The sequence below is a fragment of the Hyposmocoma kahamanoa genome, unplaced genomic scaffold (assembly GCF_003589595.1).
Source record: "Hyposmocoma kahamanoa isolate Upper Pololo Valley unplaced genomic scaffold, ASM358959v1 93, whole genome shotgun sequence".
Classification (NCBI taxonomy): domain Eukaryota; kingdom Metazoa; phylum Arthropoda; class Insecta; order Lepidoptera; family Cosmopterigidae; genus Hyposmocoma; species Hyposmocoma kahamanoa.
This window is the reverse complement of record NW_020654810.1, coordinates 6,377,056-6,404,736: the sequence shown is the minus strand read 5'-3', so window position 1 is coordinate 6,404,736 and position 27,681 is coordinate 6,377,056. Positions and strand designations below refer to the sequence as shown.

Below are 27,681 nucleotides of genomic sequence, written 5' to 3'. Positions count from 1 at the left end.
ATGCAGCTTTACAAGTAAGAAGGTGTCAAAATTTTAGATTTGTTGTTTATTTTTTAACACAATATACTAGTTTCTCCTTAACTTTCATGTTATTGTTATAACACTCTCTAAATTACACTAAAATTAATTTTTCTTTAGTCAAAGCTCGTGTATTTTATTAAAAAAAGTACATAAAAGGGTTAGCAATTTTGCCGCATCTATACTTACAAAGCTGCAAGTACATGCAGACGAATTATTTTTTTCTACATAGAAAGTGATTGGAACTATACTGTAAATAACCCACGCACATTACATTTTCGAATATTTTGAGATAAAAAATAAAATATATATTTCTCTTACAAAAAGAATTTTTTTTTCTCCGAATCTATCAACTTTTCAAGAAATTATGCAAGAATAAATTTGTTTACATCAGAGTATAGGAGATTTGGTCACTTCAATATCGATTTGCGAAAACTGCATGCTGAACATCTGGGCAATAAAATAAATCCAATAAAGTCTACAGTGAAGAGCACGCCAAACTTTACACTTTGAACCATTCTTATCAGATTTAATGTGTAACTGCGGTTTGACAAAATTCCTGATCACTTGAATTTTGGAACTTTTTCAGAAATGACTTTGACAAGACTCTGCCTGAGCCTATTGCAACAGGTGCTGATGATGCTCCTCATGCACTGGAACTCATCCCAGCTTTAGATGTGTACCGTGTTACCTGCCGCCTTTTCTTGGTGTTTAAGCAGCAGCGTGACAAAAAACGGTTTGAGAAACTCTGCAAATACATTGTACAGAGTTTACTCTCTGAATCTGTAAAGATGTCTTATGTTGGTGTCTTCTTGAATAAGGAGTACAGGTAAGCTGGTAGGATGTTCACCAAATCATATTTCTTATATTTTTTTTATAACTAATTATTCTTATTTTTTCATTTTTAAGCCAGAAACTATGTAACACTTTTAATAGATCCCGCATTCACAAACTAGTTTACAATTGTATAGGCAATCAATATTTTGTTCTTATATAAGACTTTACCCGATCATACAAAATCCTGAAAACAGGCTAAAGTAAAAGTCGAAAACGAATTATTTAGGAATGAAATATCTAACTTTGTGCATAATTTTTATATGGAGATATTTCTCTTTAAGTACTACAGAGAAAATGCAAAGTTTTGATTTTCAACTAAAACCCTATGGTTATTAAATTCACATTTATACCAAAAGTTGAAAATCGCCCAGTGCAGCGGTGTGACGACCGCCGCGCCGCCTTCTGCCCCGTCAGTCGCCATCGACCGCTTCTCAATGTCAGATCTGTCTCAAGTTTTCTCCTCTTGTTTCTTATTATATTTTCTGCGCACGGATTGCCAGATGCGTGGGCGCCCTCCACACCTTACCTCGCAAAATCTAAGCTCGCGTTCAAATACTTTGCCGTCAATTGTATTCTATTCTATTATTTTGTACAAAAAATCATTTTCTTTTATCCCTCAGTCTTCCTTGGATTGCACACATTAAAGACCTTCTATACAAATGCTGCGTTTACTTAGAACAAATGAAACCAGAGTCACCAGTAGACATGCAGAGTATCTTGATCTATCTACACACTCTCATAGCATTCACTGCTACTAACACCTGGGCCTTGACCAGGTCGAAGAACTTTGAGAAGCTTCGTGGAGGCATGACACAGTTGTGTGCAAATATAATGGGATCCTTATTTCATAAAGGATATTATTTAACATTGAAGGTATGTATATTATTGTTACGCACACACAAGTGCATATTTAAAAATGTATTTAAGAAAGAGTATGGTTATAATTGTGACTATTAGCGCAAAAGTAGTGTAACCCCATGAAATGTATATTAGTAGATAATGAGAGATTTAAAATTAGCTAAATTCATTTTATACTTGCATAATAATCATAATATGACCACTATGTAATTATTCTTTAAGCATCATTTTTTTTTTTCATTTATAATGCATTAGTAATGTACATTATAAATACATTACAATTTAGCCAAATACAAGACCATTAAGTAATTTACATATCAATTAAATATAATAATAATACCTACTAGTACCTAGAGTACAGAGGAAAACAAGATCGCATGACCACGTATTCGCATTGTAGCGGCGCGATTACACCGGCGCCATTCTATATCTTAGGTAGTTGATTGCAAAATTTTAAATGGGTTATAGGTTACTTAATTGCGACTTAAGATCCTACTCTACTGTTGTAGACATATGGTTTAAATTCGATAAAAGCTAGTTTATATTCCTGTACAATATCGATTAATTATATTACTAGTAGGGCTAGCATAACAGCGACTTAAGCGAGAGCAATATAAAGCGCGAGATACTGCTATTCTCGCTTTAAGATCCGCGCTTTACGTCGCTCTTGCATATCGCGCCCTGTTCTACTAGCCCTACAGACGTGATTGAGATTGTTATATGTTTTCCAATTTATATCGTTTCATATCCTATATGTTTGTGATATCTAGCTGAGTATAAATTTAGAAAAACTTCATTTTGAAATTTTTTTTAATAAAGTTTATTTCAAACTTATTTCCAGTCGCTTCTTCTCCGAGGTTTGTGTCGTGAAAAGGTGGTTCTCAAGAATGTGGCTCTGGCCGCCATAGTGACACTATCCTTGCGACCTTTGGTCTCAGCACAGTTTTCTGAAAAGTTGCTGACTATGTACATAATACAGATATTATCTGTGCCCACGTTAGTGTATCATATGCAACAGATTTCGCCTGAGGTAATTTCTTTTTATAATATCTTATCATTTTGTATAGAAACAGACTAAACATCCGGACTGTGGAGCAGGTTATTCTGAGGTAATGACATTCAAATATTGCTATTAAAAAAAAAATTACAGAACACCATACAAGTTTTGTTTAGTTTAACGACTGCGTTATAATATTATATTTAAAATGTTACTTCTCCCCCTGACCTCCAAGAGCGCTTTAAAATTTTCCATACAAAATTGCAAAATATAATTTACGCGGCCGCCAGCTGTAATTGTCACTGAAAACTCATGCTCAAGGCACTGTAGTAGCAGTAGAGCTTCTTGTGGATGAGTTCGTCCCTATTTTTGCCGCCTAGCAGTAATGTGAGTATTACTGCGTTCTGGTTTAGAAGGGTAAGGGTGCTGGTGAAATTATAGGCACTGTGTGAGACTTGTCAATTTATATCTCAAGGTGACAGGTGCAGTAGCAGTTAGTATACATAAGATCTTTGCAATTTAAAGCTCTGGATAGGCGTGTCGCTTATAACCAGGCGCACGACTTGTTCGTCTCGTCACTTGGTATTATGAAAAAAAAAGAACTGGAAAGATAATTATCTTTCCAGAACAATTTAGAACAATTGTTCTGTCATGGGCGGTGTGGTGTGTGGAGCGAGGAGGACTGGGTGCTACCACAACCTCTTAAAACAATATTACTTTAACCTTACATTGACTTTTCGTACCATAACGCGCTTAAAGTAAGCTTATTGTAATGTTAAAACTATGATGTTTTTTGGCAGCATTGGGATTATCATTCACTCAGTTCGTACTATGACGTGACTTTAACATTAAAGTAATATTGCTCTTATGTCAAATTTAGCAATCTTAAAATAGTTACACGGATACAATGGAAACAAATATTATTTTCAGTTTTGTTGTCTTAATATTGATTTGTAACGATTAAAAGTTAAGTTGAACTTATTTATTTACATATATCTCTTCAATATTTTGTCTATTTTTTTATTTAATATCACATAGTAAATAATTTTTCGTTAAATAAAAATACGCGATGTTTATTTCGTAAAATTATAACAGCGCCATCTAAATGCTCCCTGGCGACACCAACAGTTGACTATAGACTATAGTTCTGAAATCACAACGTGACTATCAAGAATCAGCTTGTTTTATTTATTTTTCTACATGAAAATGCAGAATAATTATTGAAAACAACGTAATTTTAAAATTTAAATAGATTTTATTATTACATACTTTTCTTTTTTTAACAGTGAAAATTCTCTGAATGTAAATAACATTAAGTGCTTAAACATTATACTACGATAAGACGATTCGGAACATCAAAAAAGAAAGAGATGGCAGTATATAGTTTACATAGCGTTATATCTTTCCTATTTTTAGTAAGCAATAGACAATATTGGGAAATCATTCGATCTTTCAATCACTTTTGCAATAATACATTACTTGGTTGACAGGTTCATCATAGTACGAATATGAGTAATATTTTAATAAGCTTACTTTAGCTTACATTGAAATAAGATTTTTTTTTGGAAAGGTTATGGGAGGCTCCCTGATGCTCACTCGCACTAACCTTAAGTATGTACTAAACCAGTGCTTGCAATGCAAAAAACACTTAATACATTACGTTAAGAGTGACTTATCAATTTAAACAAACGTTTAAGTTCTTAACGTTAGTGCAAGTGGACATGAATCTCGCCAGAAAATTCGCGTGCTATGATTGGCCGGTAGCGCCTGCGGCTCATTAATTAGACCGGTACGGTGTGGGAGACACCGTATAGGTACAGTAGTAAAAATCTTACTGGATTCCAAGGAGACAATTAAGACAGACGAATTAAAGTTAAGAATTCGATCATGAGAAAGATAAATGCGGAATAATTTGTGTATACAGTCCACTTACCTCGAGTTCAATAAAATAAGAGTGAAAGAAGTTACATTGAGGACTCCCAGAGGGTGGACATCTTATAATTTTTGCTTTCTAGTCAATGGCGGCGTTCCGGCAGCATTCAATGTTCGACAAATGCGTGGAGTTCCTCAGCACAGATCAAAATATGCGCATTGTATTCAACACGCTTGAAGGCAACTACGCGCTATGTCTGTTGGCTAATCTTATACAATTGGCTCATGCGGAGAGAGACCATACTTCGCCTGAGACTTTTTATCCTACTTTTGTGGTAAGTTGTTGAAATTCTTGATTATGAATTGTAATGTAATTCATATTGCTTGTCTTCATTAAACGTGTATATCATTAAAATGATGATTAACATAGTAAATTATTATAATTATAAAAATGGTTATTAACAGCATATAAATTATTCTTTGGCTTTTATTATGTTACTCAAGCGAAGCCAAAATTTCGACAAAGTTATAGAGATCGGTGATCGGTCGCTGTCGAATTGTGACTTCGAAATGAAAGTCTGGTCAATGACTGCTTTTGACATGCTAAATGGCCCAAACTGTTAGTGTCAATAATTTAGTGAATAACCACGAATGTCTTAAAGCTAAAAGTAGCTCTTATGTCCACGTTCTTGGGTGCAATTCCAAGCGTAGTGTTTAATATATATAACATACATTTTAGTCATTGTTCTCGTTGCCCAACAGTTGGTGGTAACACGCTTCCTGGACTCTTGCCAACAATATGTAGTCTGCAAGAAGAGTAACCTTAGCCACTGGCATCCAGTTCTTGGTTGGTTCTCACAGGGTATAGATACATACCTTCCTCCCACTATGGGGAACCTCCGTATCCAATTATCCTTGTTGTGGGGAGCTCCATTGCTGAAGAAACTAGTCGCTGCGCCATTGAAGGAAATGTTGGAAGCTGGTGTGAGTGGGGAAGAAGGCGCTGGGCCGTCTCAACCTTCCACTCCAGTACAGAGTAACAATCCAGCTGCTTTTATTAGAAGAGCTATCGAAGCTAGAACTAATAGGTAAGGGTATGTGTGCTAGATAGGTTTTCAGTTCCGCTTCCCGGGATGTAAAATCACTGTAATTTCGAAAGTCTGGAAAATTCTGGATAAACAAGACTTTGGAGATTACATAGAGAAAAGTAGATTTCCACACTTATAGGTTTTCTTTATTCTATATTTAGACTTAATTAAGTCAAATTATAAAATCAAAAAGTTTTTTTTTTTTTCATTTTTATAGTAGATACTTAAGAAACAAAGAGCTTTTAACCCGTCGAATGAATGGCGCTAAAATCGCTAAGATAAAGATGAATCTCTTTAGTGCCTTGCCCGGAACCCATCTCTCTGACTGATTTCATTAAAAACGAAAATAACTATTCACGTATTCAGAATGGTGAACTATAGCCTAATCCCTATTCTAAGAGGCCTTGCAGTGCGTCTAGAAAAGGGGAGGTTACTTTTATTTATTTATTTTTAATTAATTTATTATGAAATTCCTTTTGGTTTTTTCAGAGGTAACGCCCACAAGAACTACAGGAAATTAGGATCGCCAGATTGCACGAAGGTGGCCCTTATCTGTTCTATGTATCACACCGCTTTGCAGACAATGACGCAAGTAAAATTGGATATATTGACAGGTAAGTCGTCAGCATTAAATAAAACTAATCTAGTGAAGTTATTAACGCATGTTGTAGAATGTGTTTACTTAATTAAGTTTAGTTTAATTTGGTCATTTACAAAAAAATACTTCTAAATTGGTCGGGCCAGGGTGTTTCGGCAGACACTTGTTTGTAAACTATGCGCTGTAGCTTTTTTCTGTAAATGTAAATATTGGGCCATCAAACACGGAATTTAATTTGACGACTTTCGAAGTAATGAAATAAAATACCCGCAAAATTAATCATCGTTCACATAATGATTGATCGAAAGAAGTGACTGATGGGGTATTATTTGCTGATCAACGATGGAGGTCAACATCTGAAGTACAAAGTTTTTGTCCTGAGTACAAACAGCTGATTTTATGATTTAGGGTTGACAACACTGACTTTTCTAGCAAGTTTTTTGTCTCCGTTACACTCTATATTTGTTACTACAATCCAGAAAAGGGTGGTTGTTTTGCATTAATGTTGGATATAACCACCTCTATTTGATAACAAATACCATCTCAGTCAGACATGATCATTGGACCTGCAGAGTACGAAAAATTGGTTTGTTAGAAAAACAAATATAACGCGATTTTATATCCGAAATTATGGGTTTCCTTTCCAATGTGTAGCAATCGCAAAACGTAGGAACTCGATATAACGCACACACACTCACACACTCAACATAGCCCCGCACTAGGAAAACCCTGTATCGCGGGTGCCATGGACACACACATAGACAACCACAAATTACACCCAAACTCACGAGAGAAATAATTGTAGGCCATACTACTATTTCTCCCGGCCAGGGAATCGAACCTGGGACCTCTGTGTGGCAGTCCGGCATGGTAACCGTTTGGCCACGGAGGCAGTTCGATATCTTTTATTACAATTAAACTTTAATTAAATCTCTTTCCCCAGGTCTTTGCAATCAAGATGAGATCCTGTACTCCCTCTGGCAGTTCCTCTGTACCCTAGGCCAGAACTGCGGCCTGAAATCTTTCCTAGATCTGCTCGCTGTAAATACAAAGACATCAGCACCTGAGTTTCAGATGCTGATTCTTTTTGCTGATTGCATGACACACTATGTTACGTAAGTATAATTTACGATATGCGACATATGTACTAGAAGATTTTTTTCTGGGAGTCTGGTAACTCGCAAGGTATATAAAACAATAATAGCCTATTAAAGTAAAGAAGATTTCTCAAGCATAAAAAATACTACTATACACGAGATCCTCTTCTTCCTCTGTACTTAGGGCCAGAACTTCGACCTAGAAGTCTTTTCTAGACCTGCTTGCCATCGAACAAAGACATCATCACACTGAGTTTCACATGTATGAAAACCAACACTGGACTGGAAAAACAGATACCAATGAATTGTATTATCGTTGATGGACCGCCTTTCGAGTTCTACTGAAACTCTAGCGTTCAATATCGGAGATTAAACGTGTCTAGATTTAAAACAGCAGTTATGGTTAGTCGCTTATTAAAAATTAATGAAAAGAAAGAAAGTAGACAGATTTATGTGTTCTTCAAGCTGCCAGAAATCATACCGTGGCTAGAAACTTACAATTGGTGATGATTACTGAATGAATATTTTCGATACAGTTGCTATTGATGTTACGTTATCAATTATCACTTGCTTGTTGGTAAAACCATATGTCGTGATGTCAGAGAAATTTATAAGAAACTTTTTTGGGCATTTGTGTATCAGATGCATAGGAAACCAATACAGTTGGCATCGGGATGGGCGAGATACTGAATCCTCTCCTTACAGTCAATGTAAAAAACGCAAATAAATTACATTGGTACCTTTTTATGTGTCTTTACAGAATCCTGGATGATATGGAAATGTATGAACAGCAAGATCCATTCAAACTGCAGGATTTCATTAACATGTCACAGTTTTTGAATATGTTTGTTTACAAATCTATCATGGGACAGTTGTTTGGTGAGTATAGGTCGACAATCGGCTTCTCATTTTCTACATTTAGAGTACCACTTCCGGTAGTCTCCGTTAAATTGTTGGACGTATTGTTCGCAAACTTTTATTATGCAATACAGAGATTGCTACAGCGTAATGGTAGGGAACAGTGAAAGGGAATAGGGGAGGCATTTGCAAAAAAACTTGACTTCAGACATAATGGCTTTTTGCCGTAGCGCCATCTATGAGAAGCTTATGAAAGTTTTTCTTCACTCAGCCAGGTACCTTTACAGATACCAACGGCAGCCTGGTACCTTTACAGCTATCAACGGCTGCCAAGATGTCGCTTTATTTATTGCAATATTTTTTTTAATATCATAGATGTTTTTACTTCGCAATAATGAACAAAAGAATAAGGATTGACTGCCGATGCGTTCATCTTTTTTGGTTTTGAAAAATATGTCACTTGATATTAACGACTTGTCTGTACTATGTTTTTCTTTCAGTTATATTTGTTTTATTGAATAATTGTATAAGCATATATTTTTTTCTGCAAATAATAGTTTGCTGTTATTATTAACATAAAGGAAAATTCCTACGATCCGGCTGGACATATTATAAAAATTGTTCCTTTACTCCTTCCTAATAATTTGTATAGCGTTCAAGTTTGCCCTATAGAATACACTTATTTCGGGAAGTACCGATGCTGACAGTATATTTTGACCAGTTCACCATTCCTTTTATCGAACGCATTAGGAACGAGAAAGCAAAAAGCTTTGTGCGAATTAGTGGTATAGCAAGTTTGTCACCTTCAGATCTGAAAAACATCCAAAGCAACAAGCTGTTCAATGCTCTCCACACCCTTCTCCTGGTGCTGTACCGGCGCGACTGTCGCCGGCCCTACACGCCGCCCGCCCACTGGCTGGTTAGGGAAATCCGCGACGCCCAGTTCATGTGTGACCTTGATAAGGGCAAGAAGCCACAGCAGGTACGTATCGTCTAATATAGTCCCTTTCAGCACTAACCGCCATGTCCAATGGTTTTTAAAAGCGAACATTTTCCACTAAATGCGACAACCTCGAATGCTTGACGTGCTCTTCACTGTTCTGTAGTCTAGGCTCTACTCTATGAGTAGAACTACTGGCTGAGTGAATATAGTTTTGTATTTAGAATGTGTTTGAAAAAATAGGTTAGAAAAAAATAACATCTTGATAGATTTAAAAGTAGCCTCAAGAAATAAAGATGTAAAAAAATATAATAAATATCAAGTTATGAAGTTAATCCCAGTTTATATTTATAAAGTACCTCTCGCTACGCATACTAAGCTACGCCCTCAGGTTACAGTACCATGTAGACTCTATGCTCCGTCCAACCGTTTATTTTACTTCTGACAGATCGAATTCTAATTACTTAGTGATGTCCTAATGCATTTCCGATTCGTGTTTTTTATAACAATAATTGATTTTACTTATGAAAAAGTTTATAATCGGGAATGTGAGTGGATACAAAAAAGAAGATATTATCTGAGTAGGATCGTGATGTTGCGTTTGACAATTTGTGTACTCAAAAATTAATGATTAATTTTACTGAGGATTCAAGTGATGATTCCCTTTCATATGGAGATGAATCCGATTCATTATAATAAAACAATAAGAATTTATCATAATTATTTATAATTTATTTAATTTCGTTATAATTTATTAGACAGGTACCAACATTTATCAACTTGAGTAATCTTCGTTACATCATCTGTTGGCTCGATAAACTTTGTAGCTAAAGAGCACGTCGCTTCACTAAAATAAAAAAAAGACTACAAGAAGTATTGCATTTTTTTGTCTATGGTTGTATGTCAATTATTATGGAACTGCATAATGTTAAAAGTTAAATGATTGGACGGAGTATACCGGATTTATTTTATTACAATACACTAATGAGCATGCAATTTTTGAAGCAATGTATAACTTTCCCCATATTGATGTTGAAGTGACCAAATGTCCTAAGTAAAAATTTAAGTGCTCTGTTACTTATATACCCCCTTAAACATTGACTTACAAATAAATGGACGACGGGTCTAATACAAAAACCACTAAAAAAATGTCCCAAGTCAACCTATTCGAAATTTAAATTGTTATGTCATCGCAGTATCGCGCTGTCCGTAGAACAAATGAAGACTAAAGCGGAGTGTCGCGCTCTGTATACGATTTTAGCGCCTTACAAGTGCGGACACTTTTTAGCGCGGACCCGACGTCCATATAATTGTAAGTCAATGCCCTTAAATGAAAATTTGAACGATTGATAAGAGCTTCTACCTTTATACACGACTTTGAGTACTTCGATGTCCCAACGGTTTGCACTATGGGATGCGGAGGTGCCGGTTCGGTTCCTGGTAGAACCAATTTGGGAAAAGAAGTTTTCTAAATTGGTTCTCGTTTGGGTGTCCTGCGCACTGCACTAGAGTGAATTTCTGAGTATTCTGGTACTCATTGTACAGGGAATTCCCTGGTTTGAGACCAGGCAATTGGTGTGGTTGGCTAGCACATTATTATTGTTACTAATGTCGATCAATAATCCTCAAGTGTTTTGAAGAAAAGACATGAGGGACATTTCGTATATTTTTCAGAGGAGCATGTTTTATGTTTTAACGACTGTTTTAAAATATTTACGTCCTGTTTTAAAATTGAATTTTAAAACAGGGGCCTTACCATGAACTCTTGTTACTATTCAGTTTAGGGCCTATAATGAATCGTTGTGAGACAGCGCTACATGAAGTGTATATCACCATCTCGCTTTTTTGTCGTTACGAATCTATACTGAACTGTAAAAAGAGTTCATGCTAAGGCCCCAGGACTGACAAATCTATGAAAGGTCGCTTACATCCTTTCTACAAAACACCGAAGATATAATATATCGTCTCACTCCCCAGCAACTGCCGTGTCGGTGATTTTTTATCACAACTGTAACTATCGTAAGGACAATGTACAATCTTAAAAATGCAAACTTTACAGGGTGTCCCCTCATTTATCGAGAATCTTGGTGATTAATCAATTTCTTTTCTCAGGTACTAGTTCAAAAGACTCCACACATGATAGCTCACGGTGAACGGGTCCGATTGTTCAGGCGAGCAGTGGCTGATGAAAAGGTATTTTGTTTTATTTTTAACCGACTTTAAAAAAGACGGAGGTTCTCAATTTACAGTATTTTTATATATATCTATGTTACGCGATAACTCCGACATTTGTGAACCGATTTCCATAATTCTTTTTTGGTTTTCAGTAGTGGTCTCGTTCAAATTTGAAGAAAATATTAGCCTTTAGGGTTGGCAAATTAGGGGATGAATCCGGTTTCTTGAATTTCACCCCTTTCCGTTAACCGATTTTTATGGAATTTCACAAACTTTAGCGGTCAAAGTTTTTTCTAAAAAGTTACAATTTTATTAGAGTAGTATAACATTGTCAATGTATGCTTATAGATTCCAAACCCCTAACAGGTCCTTGTTTGCACAAGATACATTTCTTTGTGCTATCAATTAATTAAATAAATAAAGATGCTGCATCTCATAAGACATAAAAAGGGGATATGACGACTATTGTAGTATCAATTTAGATTGGGATAATCAAATGGATTGGGATAATCAAATGCCTTGTTTTTTACATTCATCGTCATTATGACCTTTATACCTACATTTAACTGCCTCTGTGGCCGAACAATTACTATGTTGGTCTGCCATTGGTCCCGGGTTCGATTTCCAGTTCGTAAGATTTCTTTTTTATAATATCAAGTGACGGGACGACTAAGTCTGGCGCCTGGTGATAAGCTACACGCCTCTCCATAACAGTTGCAGTGCCACTCAGAGCTTTAAATCGCAAAGACCTGAGGGGCACTGCCATTGCGCCCGTCACCCTAAGACATAACTGACAAGTCCCCATGTGCCTTACCCTTCAAAACCGGAACGCAGTAATGCTGGCAATACTGCTTGGCGGCAAATATAGGTAAGGTGGCAGTACTTCCCTGGACGAACTCTTTCACAAGGAGCTCTACTGCTACTAATTTGTATGGGCTACCTTTATTTCTCTCGTGAGTTTGGGTGTAATTTGTGGTTGTCTTGTGTGTGTTCCATGACACCCGCTATACAGAGTTTCCCTAGTGCGGGGCTGTGATTGTGTGCGTTATTATTATTTTCACCATAGTGTCGTAAAAAAAAATTATTGTCTCTTAAAATTTGGTTTCATTTGGTGGTCATTTGGTTGAAGGTGGTCCTAGGCCTGACGGAGCGAGCTTGTGGTGGTCGGTCTACCTTAGTAACCGTGCGTCGAGCGAGACTCGTAGAAGATGGCTACAGGCAGCTAGCAGCGCTGCCCAGCAGGGCTTTGAAGGGTGTCGTTAGAGTCCGCTTCATCAACGAACAGGGGCTGGATGAAGCGGGGATTGACCAAGATGGCGTGTTTAAAGGTTAGTTGAATTTACATTACAGGCGTTATAGAATACCTAAGAATCCTCGAAAATGCCTGCGAGAATATGCATATGAAAAAAAAAAGCCACATGGAACGCTATGCGCATCTGAGAATCTATATTCAACTATAATTGAAAATCACGTTCGTTACGCCGTTTTGTCAATTTCTACGGTTGACATATTTCATAGGCGACACACGGTCATGGTTAATCAAGTGACTTATTCGTAATCACAAATTTAATTTTGTATTGAATTGATATTCAATTATTTTTTGGGAAATTCCGCCACTAGTTTGTTATAATTATTAATATAAAGATCGGAACGAATCAAACAAATACAGAGATCTGACAACAAGCACGTTGAAAAATTCGTGAGCCTCGCTGGTTCGTTCCATAGCTTAGTTGGCATATTGTCTTCTAGCATAGTTTGCTAGAAGACGTCGGTTCGAATCCGGCCGCATCGACAGAATTTTTTCTAAGTGTTCGATCTTTATATTAATAATAATCACAAATTTGTCGATAATTAATAATCACTTTCTAACCTAAAATACCCTAGAGCTTCAATTGTAACACTTTCAAGTATTCCTCTCGTGTTCGACAAGCGTTAATGACAAATATTCATTCATTTTCATCAATCATCAATCATTTATACACCCCACTGCTGGGCACGGGTTTCGACCACAACTTGCCACGCCGTTGGCCCAACGGGAGTTGGGGACTTAACACGTTTTCTGAAGCTTGTAAACTTTCAACGTGCAGATTTCATCATTTCATCACTGATGTTTTCCGTCACCGAAAAGCTCATGACAAACTTCAAACTAGGTCAAACCATTAAGCTGCCATGGCTTATATTGACAAATCGACCCCATCTTACGTAAAGTATCGTATGTCGAAATTGCCGAGTTTACAGGGGAGCATAACACGTGAATTTAGCATTTCTCAGTTTTATTTGGCAAAACTCGTTACTTACATAGAGTATTATAAAATCCTAGATATTGGTCAGATGATCTACAATTATCTATTCAATATCGAGTTCTTAGGTTTTCGCGATTGTTACACATAGGAAATGAAACTATTTTTCCGGATTTAAATCGCGTATATTTGTTTTTTCAAACAAACCGACGTTTCGGGCCCTTTACAGGTCCCATGGTCACGGTTGACTGAGGTGGTGCAGTCTTCAACCAGTTATGTCTAATATTAATGCAAACCACCCTATTTTTTCACTATAGTTACAATAGTTATTAATTAAATACCTTATTTTAATTTTACAAACAAAACATTCCAATTTACGCTACATTAAGTTTTACAAATTATTTTATTGAATGAATTTTTATTAAGTTTAATTTATTATTAATTATTAATATAAATTAGAATAAACTAAAACATATTAATTAGTACTGCAGTCTTATGTCTGTTTGGGATTTTTCATTAGAGGAAATACTGGATCCCAAACTGGTGGTACGGAGAAACCATCTTCCCTGTTGAAATTAGGATGTTTTTTAATTTCAATGGCCTCTCGCAGCATCCTGGGTATGTTTTCCGTCACTGCGAAGACTGCACCACCTCAGTCAACCGTGACCATGGGACCTGTAAAGGGCCCGAAACGTCGGTTTGTTTGGAAAAACAAATATACGCGATTTAAATCCGGAAAAATAGTTTCATTTCCTATATCTATTCAATGATCACTCTTTCAGTGAATTCAGAACTTTAAATCGCTCCCCTATAAACTTGGCAATTTCGACATACGATACTTTACGTAGGAGGGGTCGAAATATAAAATTACAAACTTTTCAAAAAATATTACAAATTCATTTCAATTAATAATAGAATATCATGGTGGTGAAACAATCTTTGTTACATTCAATAAAAATTTAATTTAAATTAAATTTACTGTTTCCAGAATTTTTAGAAGAAACAATAAAGAGAGTGTTTGACCCATCCTTGAATCTGTTTCGGGTTACGAGTGAAGAAAGACTTTATCCATCTCCAACGTCTTGTCTGCAAGAGAATCACTTACAACTATTTGAGTTCATTGGTCGGATGCTTGGAAAAGCTGTTTACGAGGTAATTATTATTACTTTTTGAAGCTAAGTAGCGGGTCGAACAAACCATGCGCCTGGTGGTAAGAAACACACCTGTCCATAACAGTTGTGATGCCACTCAGAGCTTAAAATCACAAAGATCTGAGGGACACCGCCACTGAGCATCCTAAGATAACTGCTTCCGTGGCCGACCGGTTACCATGCCGGACTGCCACGCAGAGGTACCAGGTTCGATTCCCGGGCCGGGAGAAATGTTTGTATGGCTTACATTTATTTCTCTCGTGAGTTTGGGTGTAATTTGTGGTTGTCTATGTGTGTGTCCATGGCACCCGCGACACAGGGTTTCCCTAGTGCGGGGCTATGTTGAGTGTGTGTGTGTGTGTGTGTGTGTGTGTGTGTGTGTGTGTGTGTGTGTGTGTGTGTGCGTGCGTGCGTGCGTGCGTGCGTGCGTGCGTGCGTGCGTGCGTGCGTGCGTGCGTGCGTGCGTGCGTGCGTGCGTGTGTGTGTGTGTGTGTGCGTTATTTAAGATATAAATTCACAAGTCCCATGTGCCTGTAATTTCACCAGCACCGTTCAAAACTGGAACGCAGTAATGCTTTACTGCTTGGCATTAACTCTTTTGCAAGGAACTCTACTGCTACTAAGCTGAAAGATGACGACCGATTAACGCCTAACGCAGCGTTGACCAAGTCGACCATATTGCAGCGTTATAAGATTTACTTTAGTTTCTTATAACAAAAAATGTGTTACGATAAAAAACGAATTCCACAAATTCTACAACAAAGAGCTCTACTAAACCGGTATCGTAAACCACACTAAGGGTTCTAGTACTATCCATAGTAAAATCTGTTTTTTTTTTTACTTGCGCAACATACACGTAAAATAAATGAAAAATCTGATTGAATATATTTTATTGTAGTTACGAACCAGTCCGAACGACCACGAACGAACGAGACGAACCAGTCGTGCGCCTGATGATAAACGACACGCCTGTCCGTAACAGCTACAGTACCACTCAGAGCTTTAAATCACAAAGGTCTGAGGAGCACTGCTATGAGATTTTAGTTGACAAGTTCCATGTGCCTGTAATTTCACCAAAAATGTAATAATTTGGAAAATACAACTCGAAGGCCCATATTATGTTCTGCGTTTAGATATATCTTTTGAAGATTTATTTAGCGTGAATTATGAAATAAAATTGTATAGCTAAAAGAAGGTTAGAGTACAACGAGATTTATAATTAATGAACAACAGCGCAAAAAAAATCGTACGTAAGAAAATCTTTATAATGGCTCCATCGTTTTCGTTCAGTATCTTCAACTTTTGACAGTTGTCAACCATCGAAATTATTACAAATTTTATTTAAACAAAATAACAAATTTTTCCATGACTCAACACTAATTACTTATGAACTTCATTCTGGGTTTCATGTTACACTGTTAGACACTAATTGCAAATATTAAACGCACTTCTGTTTACTTTTTCAGGGTATAGTAGTAGACGTGCCGTTCGCGTCGTTCTTCCTCAGCCAAGTATTAGGGCAGACGCAGCAGGCGCTTTACAGCTGGATCGACGAACTGCCATCGTTGGACCGCGATTTGTACAGAAGTCTTACCTATATCAAACACTTCCAAGTAAGTGTTACCCTTGTAGCACTTGTAGCCTTGGCAAAATTAAAGTGAAGGCTCGGTTCTCATAATTTTTGTTTTAGAGGTAGAAACAAAGAAAAGGTAAGAAAAGGAGAAGGAAAGGCTATAACAATGGTATAAAAACAGAGGTACTGCGCTATAAAACACTCCCTAACCACACCCCGGACACTTCATACAACGGTCGAAAGTTATTTACCTACTGCTACTACATACAGCAAGGCGCAATCTGCAGACGCGCTAATGTGCGCGTAAAAATGGCAGGGTTATCCATCACTTTCTCGTACTATTTTACGTTACGTGGTGAGAGCAGCAACGTAGCGAAAATTCTAAAAATATTTTTCATTAATTCACTAACTAGAATAATATTGAAGATTTATTTTAAAAATATATTAAAAGCACTTAAAATGTTATATTTTGGACAGGTACTTTTAAATAAGGTAACCAAAGTATTTGAAATTGCGTGTCCAAGTTTATCATTACTTAGTTAATAATTAAGTATATTCACTACATAATATTTATCGGCTATACAAATTGAAAATTCGGAAATCCTTGTCTTCTAGCTCAGGAACTTATGGCGTCTCATTATATTGATGTAATAAATCTTTATTATATATTACTTTGAACAATAACTGAATGACCCTCAGATTTAAGTTCTTTTTACTTACTTCGTTTCATTTTTCGGAAAACGAAAGAAACTCCTCTCTTTATCCCGTTTAGATGATGATAAACAGCCGCACACAGCACAATTCAGGACTATTATAAATAGTAACGTACAATGATGTAATATATTAATGTACAAGTTTCGTAATGAATAAATGAAAACTATATTCAAATATCAGACAGCCTTGTTGCCGCTCCGTCAATGTGACGATCAATGTACGGGGCGTGGTGCAGTATCTAAAGCTAGGGAGGGGCGGAGAGTTTCCATTCTCATTACTTTTTATTCTCTGCCCTAACTTAAATTACATACGCATATGCTTATAAATGAATGTAGACACTTACCCCAAAAAGGCCTGTATTCCTATATAATATTGCACTTTCATAAGCCGTTAGGTTTACATAATTAAAGGACACGTCTTTTCGAGAATTTTGATGAGAGAACGATTCAAAATTTCAAAAGTAAGTGACCAAAGAAATGGGTGACAAAATGGTGGGACGACGATGAAAGAGGTCATATCGTCACAAGCTTAGTGAGCACATGTTTTCATCGTCAGCTTCCGAGGTGTCACTGTCCCACAAGATGATCCGACCAAGTCTGTACAGCTCTCGGCATGAGTCTCCATGATGCGCGCACCAAAGATCGCCACTGTGTTGTCATGCTAAAACTGTTTCTGCGAGAGAGTCACGACTCTCAGTAATGAGGAATATGACACTAGGAGAAGTTTTCATCGTCCATCCGTTATACGTCCCACTGCAGAGCACAAGTCTCCTCTACGGAGACGGTTAGTAGAGACTTCACACGTTGTCCAAGAGCTATGAACCTTTTGTTAAAGTACAGGTTTCAACGCGAAGATTTTCTTCACCGTTAACTAGAGATGTTGCGTTATACATGTTTTCACTGGAAATTAATATTTTCAGGGAGATATCTCTAGTTTAGAACTCACATTCTCCGTAGACGAGGAAAGATTGGGAGAGATCGTCACCCACGAACTGATGCCCGGTGGTAAAGCTATCCCAGTCACCAATGAAAATAAGTGAGTTTAAAATTTAGATTACGCTTAACACAAAATAACAGTGTCCAGAATATTTCCTTCAAACCTAAAAAAACATACACGATTTAGATTTAAAAAAGTTAAGTTTCAAATATGTAATAACTGCTTAAACCTACGAACTCGATTTGGATATAATGATTAGAAAGGTGAAAAAGGACTGCAGCGGTTTTCTACAATGATCTGTTACAACAGGTTAAATAAAAATGACCTACTATACGGCAAATTTTTATAAAACACCTGTTATTATTAAAGTCAATATTTCTTATTTCAGAATAAACTACATCCACCAAATGGCCCACTTTAGAATGCACACGCAAATTAAAGATCAAACAAATGCCTTCATCAAGGGCTTTAGAACCATCATCAATCCGGAATGGCTCTCACTGTTCTCTACTCCTGAGGTAAGTTCAGTTACTGAAATTTCTTGCTGACCATCTTTAAAGATAATTGTATAAAATATTTTTATTTACTTACTATATTTAAACTCAAACACAAATAATATTTATTTCATAGATAACGTCGGGGATAGTGCAAATCCGCGTATGTAGCATTGGTAGAAATTTTACTAGAGAATGATTCAACGTCGTTACTTTGTTATTTCAATGGCTACGGCGTTCAATTTTCCACGGACTGATAACGATAAATTGCCGTAAGTGACGGTAATTTGGTTGGCACAACAGTTACGTGTATTTGATTTGGCCACTAATTTACCGAAATGGAAACTTATAATCTAATGCAAGTTACGCGTTATTGCACTAAATTACACTTGAAGTAGTAACATTGATTAAACTTAACGTAAAGCTCCTTGTGAAAGAGTTCGTCCAGGAAAGTAAGCCACCTTACCTATTTCCACTGCCACTGCCATAATAAAAAAAAGCTCTACTGCCCTTTCGTAAGGCGGACTCCCCTAAGAAGCATGAGTAAGAAACTCTAGGGGTTGCCCTTTGTAATTATACATTTATCATTTACAATATTTATTTAAAATATTGTAAATGATAAATGTATAATTACAAGAGTACAATTAAAAGAGGTCCCGGATTGGATTCCCGGACCGAGAGAAATATTTCTAAGACCTACATTTATTATTTCTCTCGTTTCGATTGTCTGTGTGTGCCCATGACACCCGCGATACAGGGTTTCCCTAGTGCGGGGCAATGAGTGTGTGCGTTATGACTAATTACAATTCAATACAATGCTGACACCATAGGCGAAGTTGACACATTTAATTTTCTTGGATTAAAAATTGACACGCATCTAAGCTGGAAAGAACATGTCGAGCAGATTTGTATGAAGCTATGTAGATTTGTTTTGGCTCTATGAAGATTAAGGCAAACTATCTCTCGAGAAGCAGCATTGACGGCGTATCACGGCTACGTTTCGTCTGTGCTTAGCTACGGTTTTATACTGTGAGGCAGTTCAATAGTCGTAGAAAGTGCGTTTAAGGTTCAGAAGAAGTGTGTTCGGACGATCTGCGGTGGGTGACTCGACAACAGCTGTAAACCGCTGTTCAAAAAACTAAACATACTGCTTTTGCCACGCATGTACATTAGGGATATCTGTGTATTTGTTAAAACTTATTCTCAATATTTCAAAACACGTGGTGAAATTAATCAAAGGCAGACTAGAGGAAAAATTATGAATCTTTTGTACCAACCTCGTTGCCATAAATTAATTTATTAGAAAAACTGCTTCAACATTTGTATAATTATTTACAACAATCTGCCAAATTAAATTAAATTGTTGCAAGGACATACTTTTAAATTACAATTGACAAAATGGCTTTTGACACATTGCTTCTATAGTAATAAAGAATACTTAGAATTTCCAAATAAAAATTTACATTAATTTGAAGTGTAATTAACAGTAGAAACCAAACATGAAATTAATATTTGTACATCTGCTTGCAGGTTGAATACAATATACCTTATTTTATTTAAGACCTTTATCATTACTGTATTCTGGCAAATAAACGTATTCTATTCTATTAACTTATTTAATTTATATAATAATTAAATCTTCTACCTTGGAATAATAACCTTTATGGCTTCTTATTCATTCCTCACACACCACCTTATCTTAAGGAGCGATTTGAATTCGCCCATCAATCCAACCCCCGACTTCTGCGCTCATCTTCAACTCTCCAACTTAAGATGCCATTGCATATCTCCCAGTATTACGACAAGTCCTTTAATGTTCAAGCTATTCGTTTGTGGAACGCATTACCTTTGTTTATTCAACAAGCGAAATTATTGAATATATTCAGAAATATGGTAAAAGAAAACTACCTAACTTTAGTGTGACTTGAACTGCTTAGGTCTTTTTATGTCATGAAATTATGTTTTAAAAATTTTATATTAATAGATGAAAGAATATAAATAGTAGTTACGATATTCATATATATGTATTGGTTTTATTATTTATAAATATATGTATACTTGCATTTATTTATCGATTTTGATCTATTGATTAGTAATTCTTCATACACCGCCGTCTTTTCTATGAATTATATAATTACTTCCATCCAAAGGTTGTCTTGCAGAAATCGCTTAAAGCGATAAGACAGCCCATTGTATCACCGCTTATTTTTTAATTTGATTGTATTGTATTTGTTTCTTTTTTTGGTGTACAATAAATAATTTCAACGCGTACGTTATAAATTATAAATAATAATCAACGTTTCGGCCTCTTTAGAAGACCCTTGATCACAGCTGACTGTCAGCTTAGCCCGATGCGTTGGTTTTGTATGAAAAAGCAAACAGATGATTTAAACAAGAAAAAATATAGTCATCTCCAATATTAACATATAAAGTTTTGTTTTATAGTTACAAAGACTGATAAGCGGTGACAACGTGCCACTAGACCTGCGCGATTTACGACGGCACACACAGTACTACGGTGGCTTCCACGACTCGCATAGGGTGGTTTGCTGGCTTTGGGACGTGCTGCAGCGCGATTTTACTGAAAACGAGCGCGCTATGTTCCTGAAGGTGATTAAATATTTATACTTCTTACTATGGACCAATAACTCTAGAGGACTGCTAGTCTCCACATTACAGATCGTAACTCTGAAAATGGTCAACATTCCGTCTTATGTCTAGATGGCGCTGATCGATAGCCTGGAAGCAGCTTAAATTATGTAAATGGCTGAGAATATCAATTAATTCCTCTTTAGTATGAGATATAAGTGGGCCGTTTTTTTTTTCTCGTAATATTATTCAAATATCGATCATTAGCTAAAATTATTTTCAGTACTTTGACAAATATGCGAGTGGTTACGGACTAATTTGAAAGTTAACGCTTGCTAACATGGGTAGATGGCGCTAACCCTAAACAAAATAAAAGTTATCCGTCAGTATCCAAATGTATGCAATAAGCCCCATCTAGTTGATTTGTTTGTTATCACCAGAAATTAGAGTAGCATCGATAAATCGTAGGTTGTCAATGTAAAACAAATTAATTACAAAAATAGGTATATGGTACTCGTCGCGACATCTGGTGTACCAATAGGTCTACTAAATATACGACTACGTTGTCTTGTACAGTGATTCAAATTAGAAGTCCTCTTGAGTTAATACTTGCTCTTACTGACCTGTTCATTCCTCAAAACAAAATCATTTTCAATTGTCTGCCGGTTCGATTCCCGGTAGAACCAATTTAGTAAACGGAGATTTGTAAATTACTACAGATCTAGATGATCTGCGTGGTATCTAAATTTCAGGTAATACATGTAGAATGGATTGTACCTCTGAAAAATACTAAAAATAAAAGGAAAAAATTCTAAACAAAATGGCTTATATTCTTACTTATAGTTACAAAATATTTTTTACACATCATATATATAGACCAGAATAATTTACAATGATTCCGGGAATTCAGAGGGAGGTATTATATAAACTTAATTTATCTATATTGATTAACGTGACATACTAATGGTACTTTAGAGTAACCGGATAATATTGGTTGGAATATGCTTGTAGATGGTCATTATTTGAACATTGTTTACAATTTAGACCTTACGTCTATGGAATGGAAGCGTCAAATGAAATCACCCTGATAGATATTGTAAGATATAATAATAAACAAATACTTCCACCATATAACCTCTTCGTATATTTAGATGAAAGCCAAACAAACTCTACATATATTGTACTGCATATATTTCAACCAATCATATTTTTTTTATGTATAAAGATTTATGACCCGATGCTTTTTGGCCAATTTATCCAGCCAGGAGGCAGTATAGCATTTTAGTAGCGTCCTAATCATTGACTTACAAATAAATGGACGACGGGTCTAATACAAAAACCACGAAAAAAATGTCCCAAGTCAACCTATTCGAAATTTAAATTGTAATGTCATCGCAGTATCGCGCTGTCAGTAGAACAAGTGAAGACTAAAGCGGAGTGTCGCGCTCTGTATACGATTTTAGCGCCTTAAAAGTGCGGACACTTTTTAGCGCGGACCCGACGTCCATATAATTGTAAGTCAATGGTCCTAATTGATATATTTATTAGCAAAAACACGATATGCTTTTTTTGAAACTATAGTTCTGAGCTTTTTCAACTCAGTGGTGAGTACCATAGACAATAGAATTTTGACAGAGAACTAAAAAGAGCTCCTTTATGATATGGTTTATGAAATTATAATTTCATAAACCATATTGACAGATGAAAGTACAGGAGTAGAAAAATATATTATACTCACGGGGCTTATGGCCAGTTACTTCGTCAGGGGCTTGAAATAGGTCTTTATAGACACACGCCTAAGAATTCTTCCGATCTTGTCTGTAACACCTCGCAAGTTAATATGGCAAATCTCCTAAGTATACTTCATAATTTATGGGTTAAAAGATCTCTAAACAGAAAGGTTATAAGTCAAACTCAAAGTCAAATAATCATTTATTCCATAGATAAAATATTTACACTTGAAAACGTAATTTTTTTAAGCTACTGCTCGTTCACTATGCTGACCTTCCAAAGAAAAATAAGCTAGAAACTCTAGGGATTGCTCTTTTCAAATAAACGTAAATGCTATAGAATTCATTTTGAATCATATTTGTGTGGAGTCTAGACTCACGTTGTCTTTCCATACGTCTTTATCTAACACGTAATTTACAATTTTGTAATATGACTTTTCAATTAGAATACTTTTAATGTAATTTTTAAACTTAATATATGCTCCGGAATCTTATTGTAAAAACGTATACAGTTCCCCATAAAATAATCATTTACTTTAGTTAAACGAAAACGTGGTACCATGAGTATGGACTTAGTTCTAAAGTTAATATTATGGACATCTTCTTTTTTAACGAAGTTATGTATATTTTTACGGGCATACAAAATATTTGAGTAAATTTACTATGTTGCCACAGTCATGATACCAGTCTCCCTAAACTTTTCTCTAAAAGAAATCCGATAACCTAAACAGTACACAGAACGAATCGCTCGTTTTTGCAACACAAATATGGTTTGTATATCTGCCGCTTTACCTCGCATTAGAATCCCGTAGGACTATGGAAGTAACTAAAGTAAACTAGTCTAGCAGTAACAACATCGGTAAGTTCATGTATTCTACGGACTGCGTATGCAGCAGAGCTTAATCTGCTGGCCAAGGAAGATATATGTGAAAACCATTGGAGTTTACTGTCTAAGGTCACTCCTAAAAAGACAGCTTTATTAACAAAGTCTGACTTTTCTCCATTTATTTCTATGATTGGGCTAGTCGATTTTATATTAGGTAATTCAAATTTAACACACTTTGTCTTGGCATTGAGCAATAAAATGTTAATGTTAGACCAATAAACTACCTTTTAAAAAGGGTATCATTAATATTGTCATAGCTAACGTCATGTCTGTCTGTTTTAAAAGTCAAGGATGTGCGTGTCAGCAAATAATGCTATTTCGCAAAGGTCCTTAACAAATGTAAAAAAAAACAAGGAATGGTAGATCATTAATATAAATGAGAAATAAGAAAGGTCCAAGTATTGAACCCTGCGGAATACCCATTTTTATCGGAGAACCCAAGGAAGTCACTCCATTTATATCTACTTTACGTTAAAATATGACGAGACAAGTTCCAACGCCTTGCCACTTACTCCGTAATATTCCAGCTTCTTAATAAAAGTAATATGATCCACGCACTCAAATGCCTTTGAGAGGTCACAGAAAACCTCAAAAGCGTTCTGGGACCTTTACCAAGCATCAAAGATATGTTTTAGTAGTGCTAACTCCGCATCGCTAGTCGATTTACCACTAGTAAACCCATATTGTTCACTATGAAAAATATGATTCCTACCGCAATGCGACAGTAGTTGAATCAACATAACTTTTTCGAATATTTTACTTAAAGCTGATAGAATTGAAATGGGCCTATAGTTACTAGGATCACCTTTCCTATTGCTTTTGAATAAAGGAATAAATAACCTTACTATATTTCATCAAATCGGGAAAAATACCTTCGTCGACACACCTATTGAATGCATCAGCTAAATGTGGGGCAATTAAATGAATTACCGAGTCTATAACTTTAGTCGATATGCCCCAGAGATCTTCAGTTTTTTTAACGTGTATACATTTAAAAGCTTTAATTTTTAATGAAACATTTTTGTTTAGGAGATCAATAGCAAAAGATGGAGAGGAATTTTATGATTTTGTAGTGTTCACGGCGATTCCCGAAAAGAATGATTGAAAAGCTTGGACTACCTTATCTTTTTGATCTTTTTGATTTAATAAGTTTGCCATCTAATTCTAGAACTATATCTCTATCATGCATCAAATATATATTTTTCAGTTCGTCACATCATGTTCCAAACCACCAGTGCTGGGCTTCGCGCATCTCAAACCACCGTTCTCCATCCGTTGCGTCGAAGTTGGTGATGACGAGGACACTGGTGATACGATAGGTAAGAATCTTAATATTAACTTATAAGGTATATTTTTTATTAGCCCGAAATGAATTATGATGTCATATTTCAATATAGATATAATATGATTGTAAATAATTAAGATCGAACACTTAGAAAAAATCCTTCGATCCGGTTGGATTCCAACCAACAACGTCTTCCAGCAAACTCTGAAAGACGCTATGTCAGCTACGCCACGGATGAGCTAGCGAACTCGACGCAGCGCGAGCCTGTGATACCACAACCGACTAACCAGATCGAGTCAGCAGGATTATTGCACATGTTTATGCTGGGTTTAAACTGCTTTTTTGCTGGTTGGATTATATGATATATACAATGTTTTTTCTTCACTGGGACAGTATGGGGAAGTCCGAAACTAAAAGAAATACAGGGAAACTGTCTTAGGAACCTTTAAGTGTTTTTTGTGAAAATAATTTTGGCATAAAAATTAATAAAATAGATTTTTTTGAGTGTTTTTGATTCAGTTTCATTGTATTAAAAAAACGCCATTTTTCGGCGTCGGGAAGTGAGCGTGTCTCACAACTCCGTTTACTTTTGATTATAGTTGATTTGACTTATAGTTGACGGCTTAGCGGTAGCAACCGTTAGAGTGAGTACAGCTCCGGTACCTATCTGGAAAATGAGGAGGGTGCTGTACGTGCACCCGCGGATGCTCACCCAAGGCACTAGCCTTTTGAGAACCGGATGAAGTCCGTGTAAAATCCGGGCTGGTCTGGGGTCAGGACCCGACTGAGTCGCATAGGTTTATAGTGTCCTTTCGGTATAGTGGGTGATAGACGTACGAGGTTAAAAATCGCTGTTTTAAAGTTTGCGTTCTTATTCAGTTCGACGTCGGCGACTCACGACAGATTAGCTTATAAAGTTACGCGTAGTCGTCCACGGAGGAGATCTTGTGTTATTTGGGAATAATATCATATCACATTTTGAAAGCTAAAAAAAGAAGACAAAATGGGCGAGTGTGGGTGAAGAACTGGCTTACGAAAAGAGAGCGTTTATCACATGTAAATTTAGTAAGAGTGAAGAAAAGGAAGACTTTCGTAATTAATTAAGAATGTCCGTGTCGTTTTACGAAGAACTCTTGCATTTAGTTACACCTATAATAATTAAACAAGATACCTGCATGAGAGAAGCTATTTCATTTGAAACAAAATGGCGGCTCGTGACTCGCGTCGCTGACAGACATGCGAGCTGAGGCGGGCCACGAGCAAGATTTCAAACATGTTTGATCGCTTAGGGTGACATATGAGTGAAAAAGATCGTCGAGTCACTAGTACGCGTATTTACTCGTACGTCTATCACCCACTTTAAACCAAGAGGTTGATAGGAAGGGTCACTATAAACAAAACTCTTATAGAAAGATATGGGACTGTGTTAAAAAAAATCAGGACTGCAGAAGTTGGTCAGGTTTAATAAAATGTCATTTTGAATGAAACGTGACAAAAAAGAAATCTAAACAACGGTTGCGATATAAAAAGTTGAAAATAAATAACTTTATCTACACACATATCATAAACTCTCTACAATGTGTTCAAAAACCGAACTTATCGATAATAACATCGAATTAAATTTCGAACATCTCTGAAAAACAAAACAATATGATTTGACCTCAATTCTAATATCAATCGAGATGAAGTTTTATTTGAATGAAATGTCAATAGCAAACAATTTTGACAATTGCACGCGTTACTTGATATCGAACGATATGATAGTTGGGGCCGATTCTAGTTTGCCTATGTATTAAAAATAAAAACTACGGTTGTGTGACATGCGTGAGAAAAGTTTTTATTTGCCGCCATTTCGCCAGTCGTGCGGAACACATCACAGAGAGCTTATAATATGTGTGTAGATAAAGCAGTGTATGTAATTGTACATGATGATGCATTAAAACACTCGTGAGATGTTTTCACTCGTATTTTAGTGCCTTTCATTATGTAACAGTCACATAAACTACTATTATTTCCACAGGGAGCGTGATTCGAGGTTTCTTCACGATCCGCAAGAAGGACCCCTTGAACCGACTGCCGACTTCGTCCACATGCTTTAACTTACTGAAACTGCCTAACTACCAAAAACGAAGTACGTTACGCGACAAACTTCGATACGCTGTCAATAGTAACACTGGCTTTGAATTGTCGTAGTTGTGTTTTACATTTCAAGGTCATCGTTTCTTTACTGCGCACCCATCATCTGCAGGTATTTAAGCTACGGACAACCATTACGAATCAATGAATGTCTGATGTACGTACGTACTTTATTGTTACTTAAGTTTGTATATTTATAGTACACAACTGTTATTTACATTTCATAGGAAACCATATTGGTCGACACGGAATCGCATTAAACCACTTAGACAAAGCTTTTTGCACAAGCAACAAGGGCGACGTAATCCTAGGTCGGACGAAAGTTCAAGACGTCGGGGATCGTGTTATAGACCTAAGAGTCTATGCTACCTTAGTTTGAATCCAAATCCTTCCCGCACTAATACGGCTCGTTTTACGTGGAACGACCGGCTGGGACATCTGTTAAAAGTTAACTGTGCTACTATTCAACCGCCATTGCAATGATTTGATATTCAATGGTGAATCGATGGCGTAGTCTACTATTTCAAATAAAAAATACATTTAATTTGAATGCTGATTAAACGAGATAAAAATTAAGATATCGTCGCCTTACTTTCTCAAACTCGTATC

At 36.3% G+C, this 27,681-nt stretch overlaps 1 protein-coding gene across 1 annotated transcript; it reads left to right on the top strand.

Annotated features, from left to right (window-relative positions):
- On the top strand, positions 1-27,681 carry LOC113237632 (ubiquitin-protein ligase E3B). The gene is made up of 19 exons (XM_026474238.1): positions 1-14; positions 608-847; positions 1,476-1,728; positions 2,555-2,743; positions 4,726-4,917; positions 5,345-5,670; positions 6,160-6,284; positions 7,212-7,383; positions 8,126-8,244; positions 9,033-9,205; positions 11,276-11,356; positions 12,468-12,666; positions 14,567-14,730; positions 16,196-16,342; positions 17,936-18,051; positions 18,341-18,470; positions 20,892-21,056; positions 24,859-24,970; positions 26,957-27,681. The coding sequence occupies exons 1-19, from the start codon at positions 1-3 to the stop codon at positions 27,127-27,129; spliced, it is 3,090 nt and encodes a 1,029-aa protein (XP_026330023.1). The 3' UTR covers positions 27,130-27,681.

Excerpts from the sequence above, each read along its gene's own strand:
- LOC113237632 (XM_026474238.1), top strand. Across the intron at positions 6,285-7,211 it reads AAAATTGGATATATTGACAG|GTCTTTGCAATCAAGATGAG; the intron begins GTAAGTCGTCAG and ends CTCTTTCCCCAG. Across the intron at positions 12,667-14,566 it reads CCAAGATGGCGTGTTTAAAG|AATTTTTAGAAGAAACAATA; the intron begins GTTAGTTGAATT and ends TACTGTTTCCAG.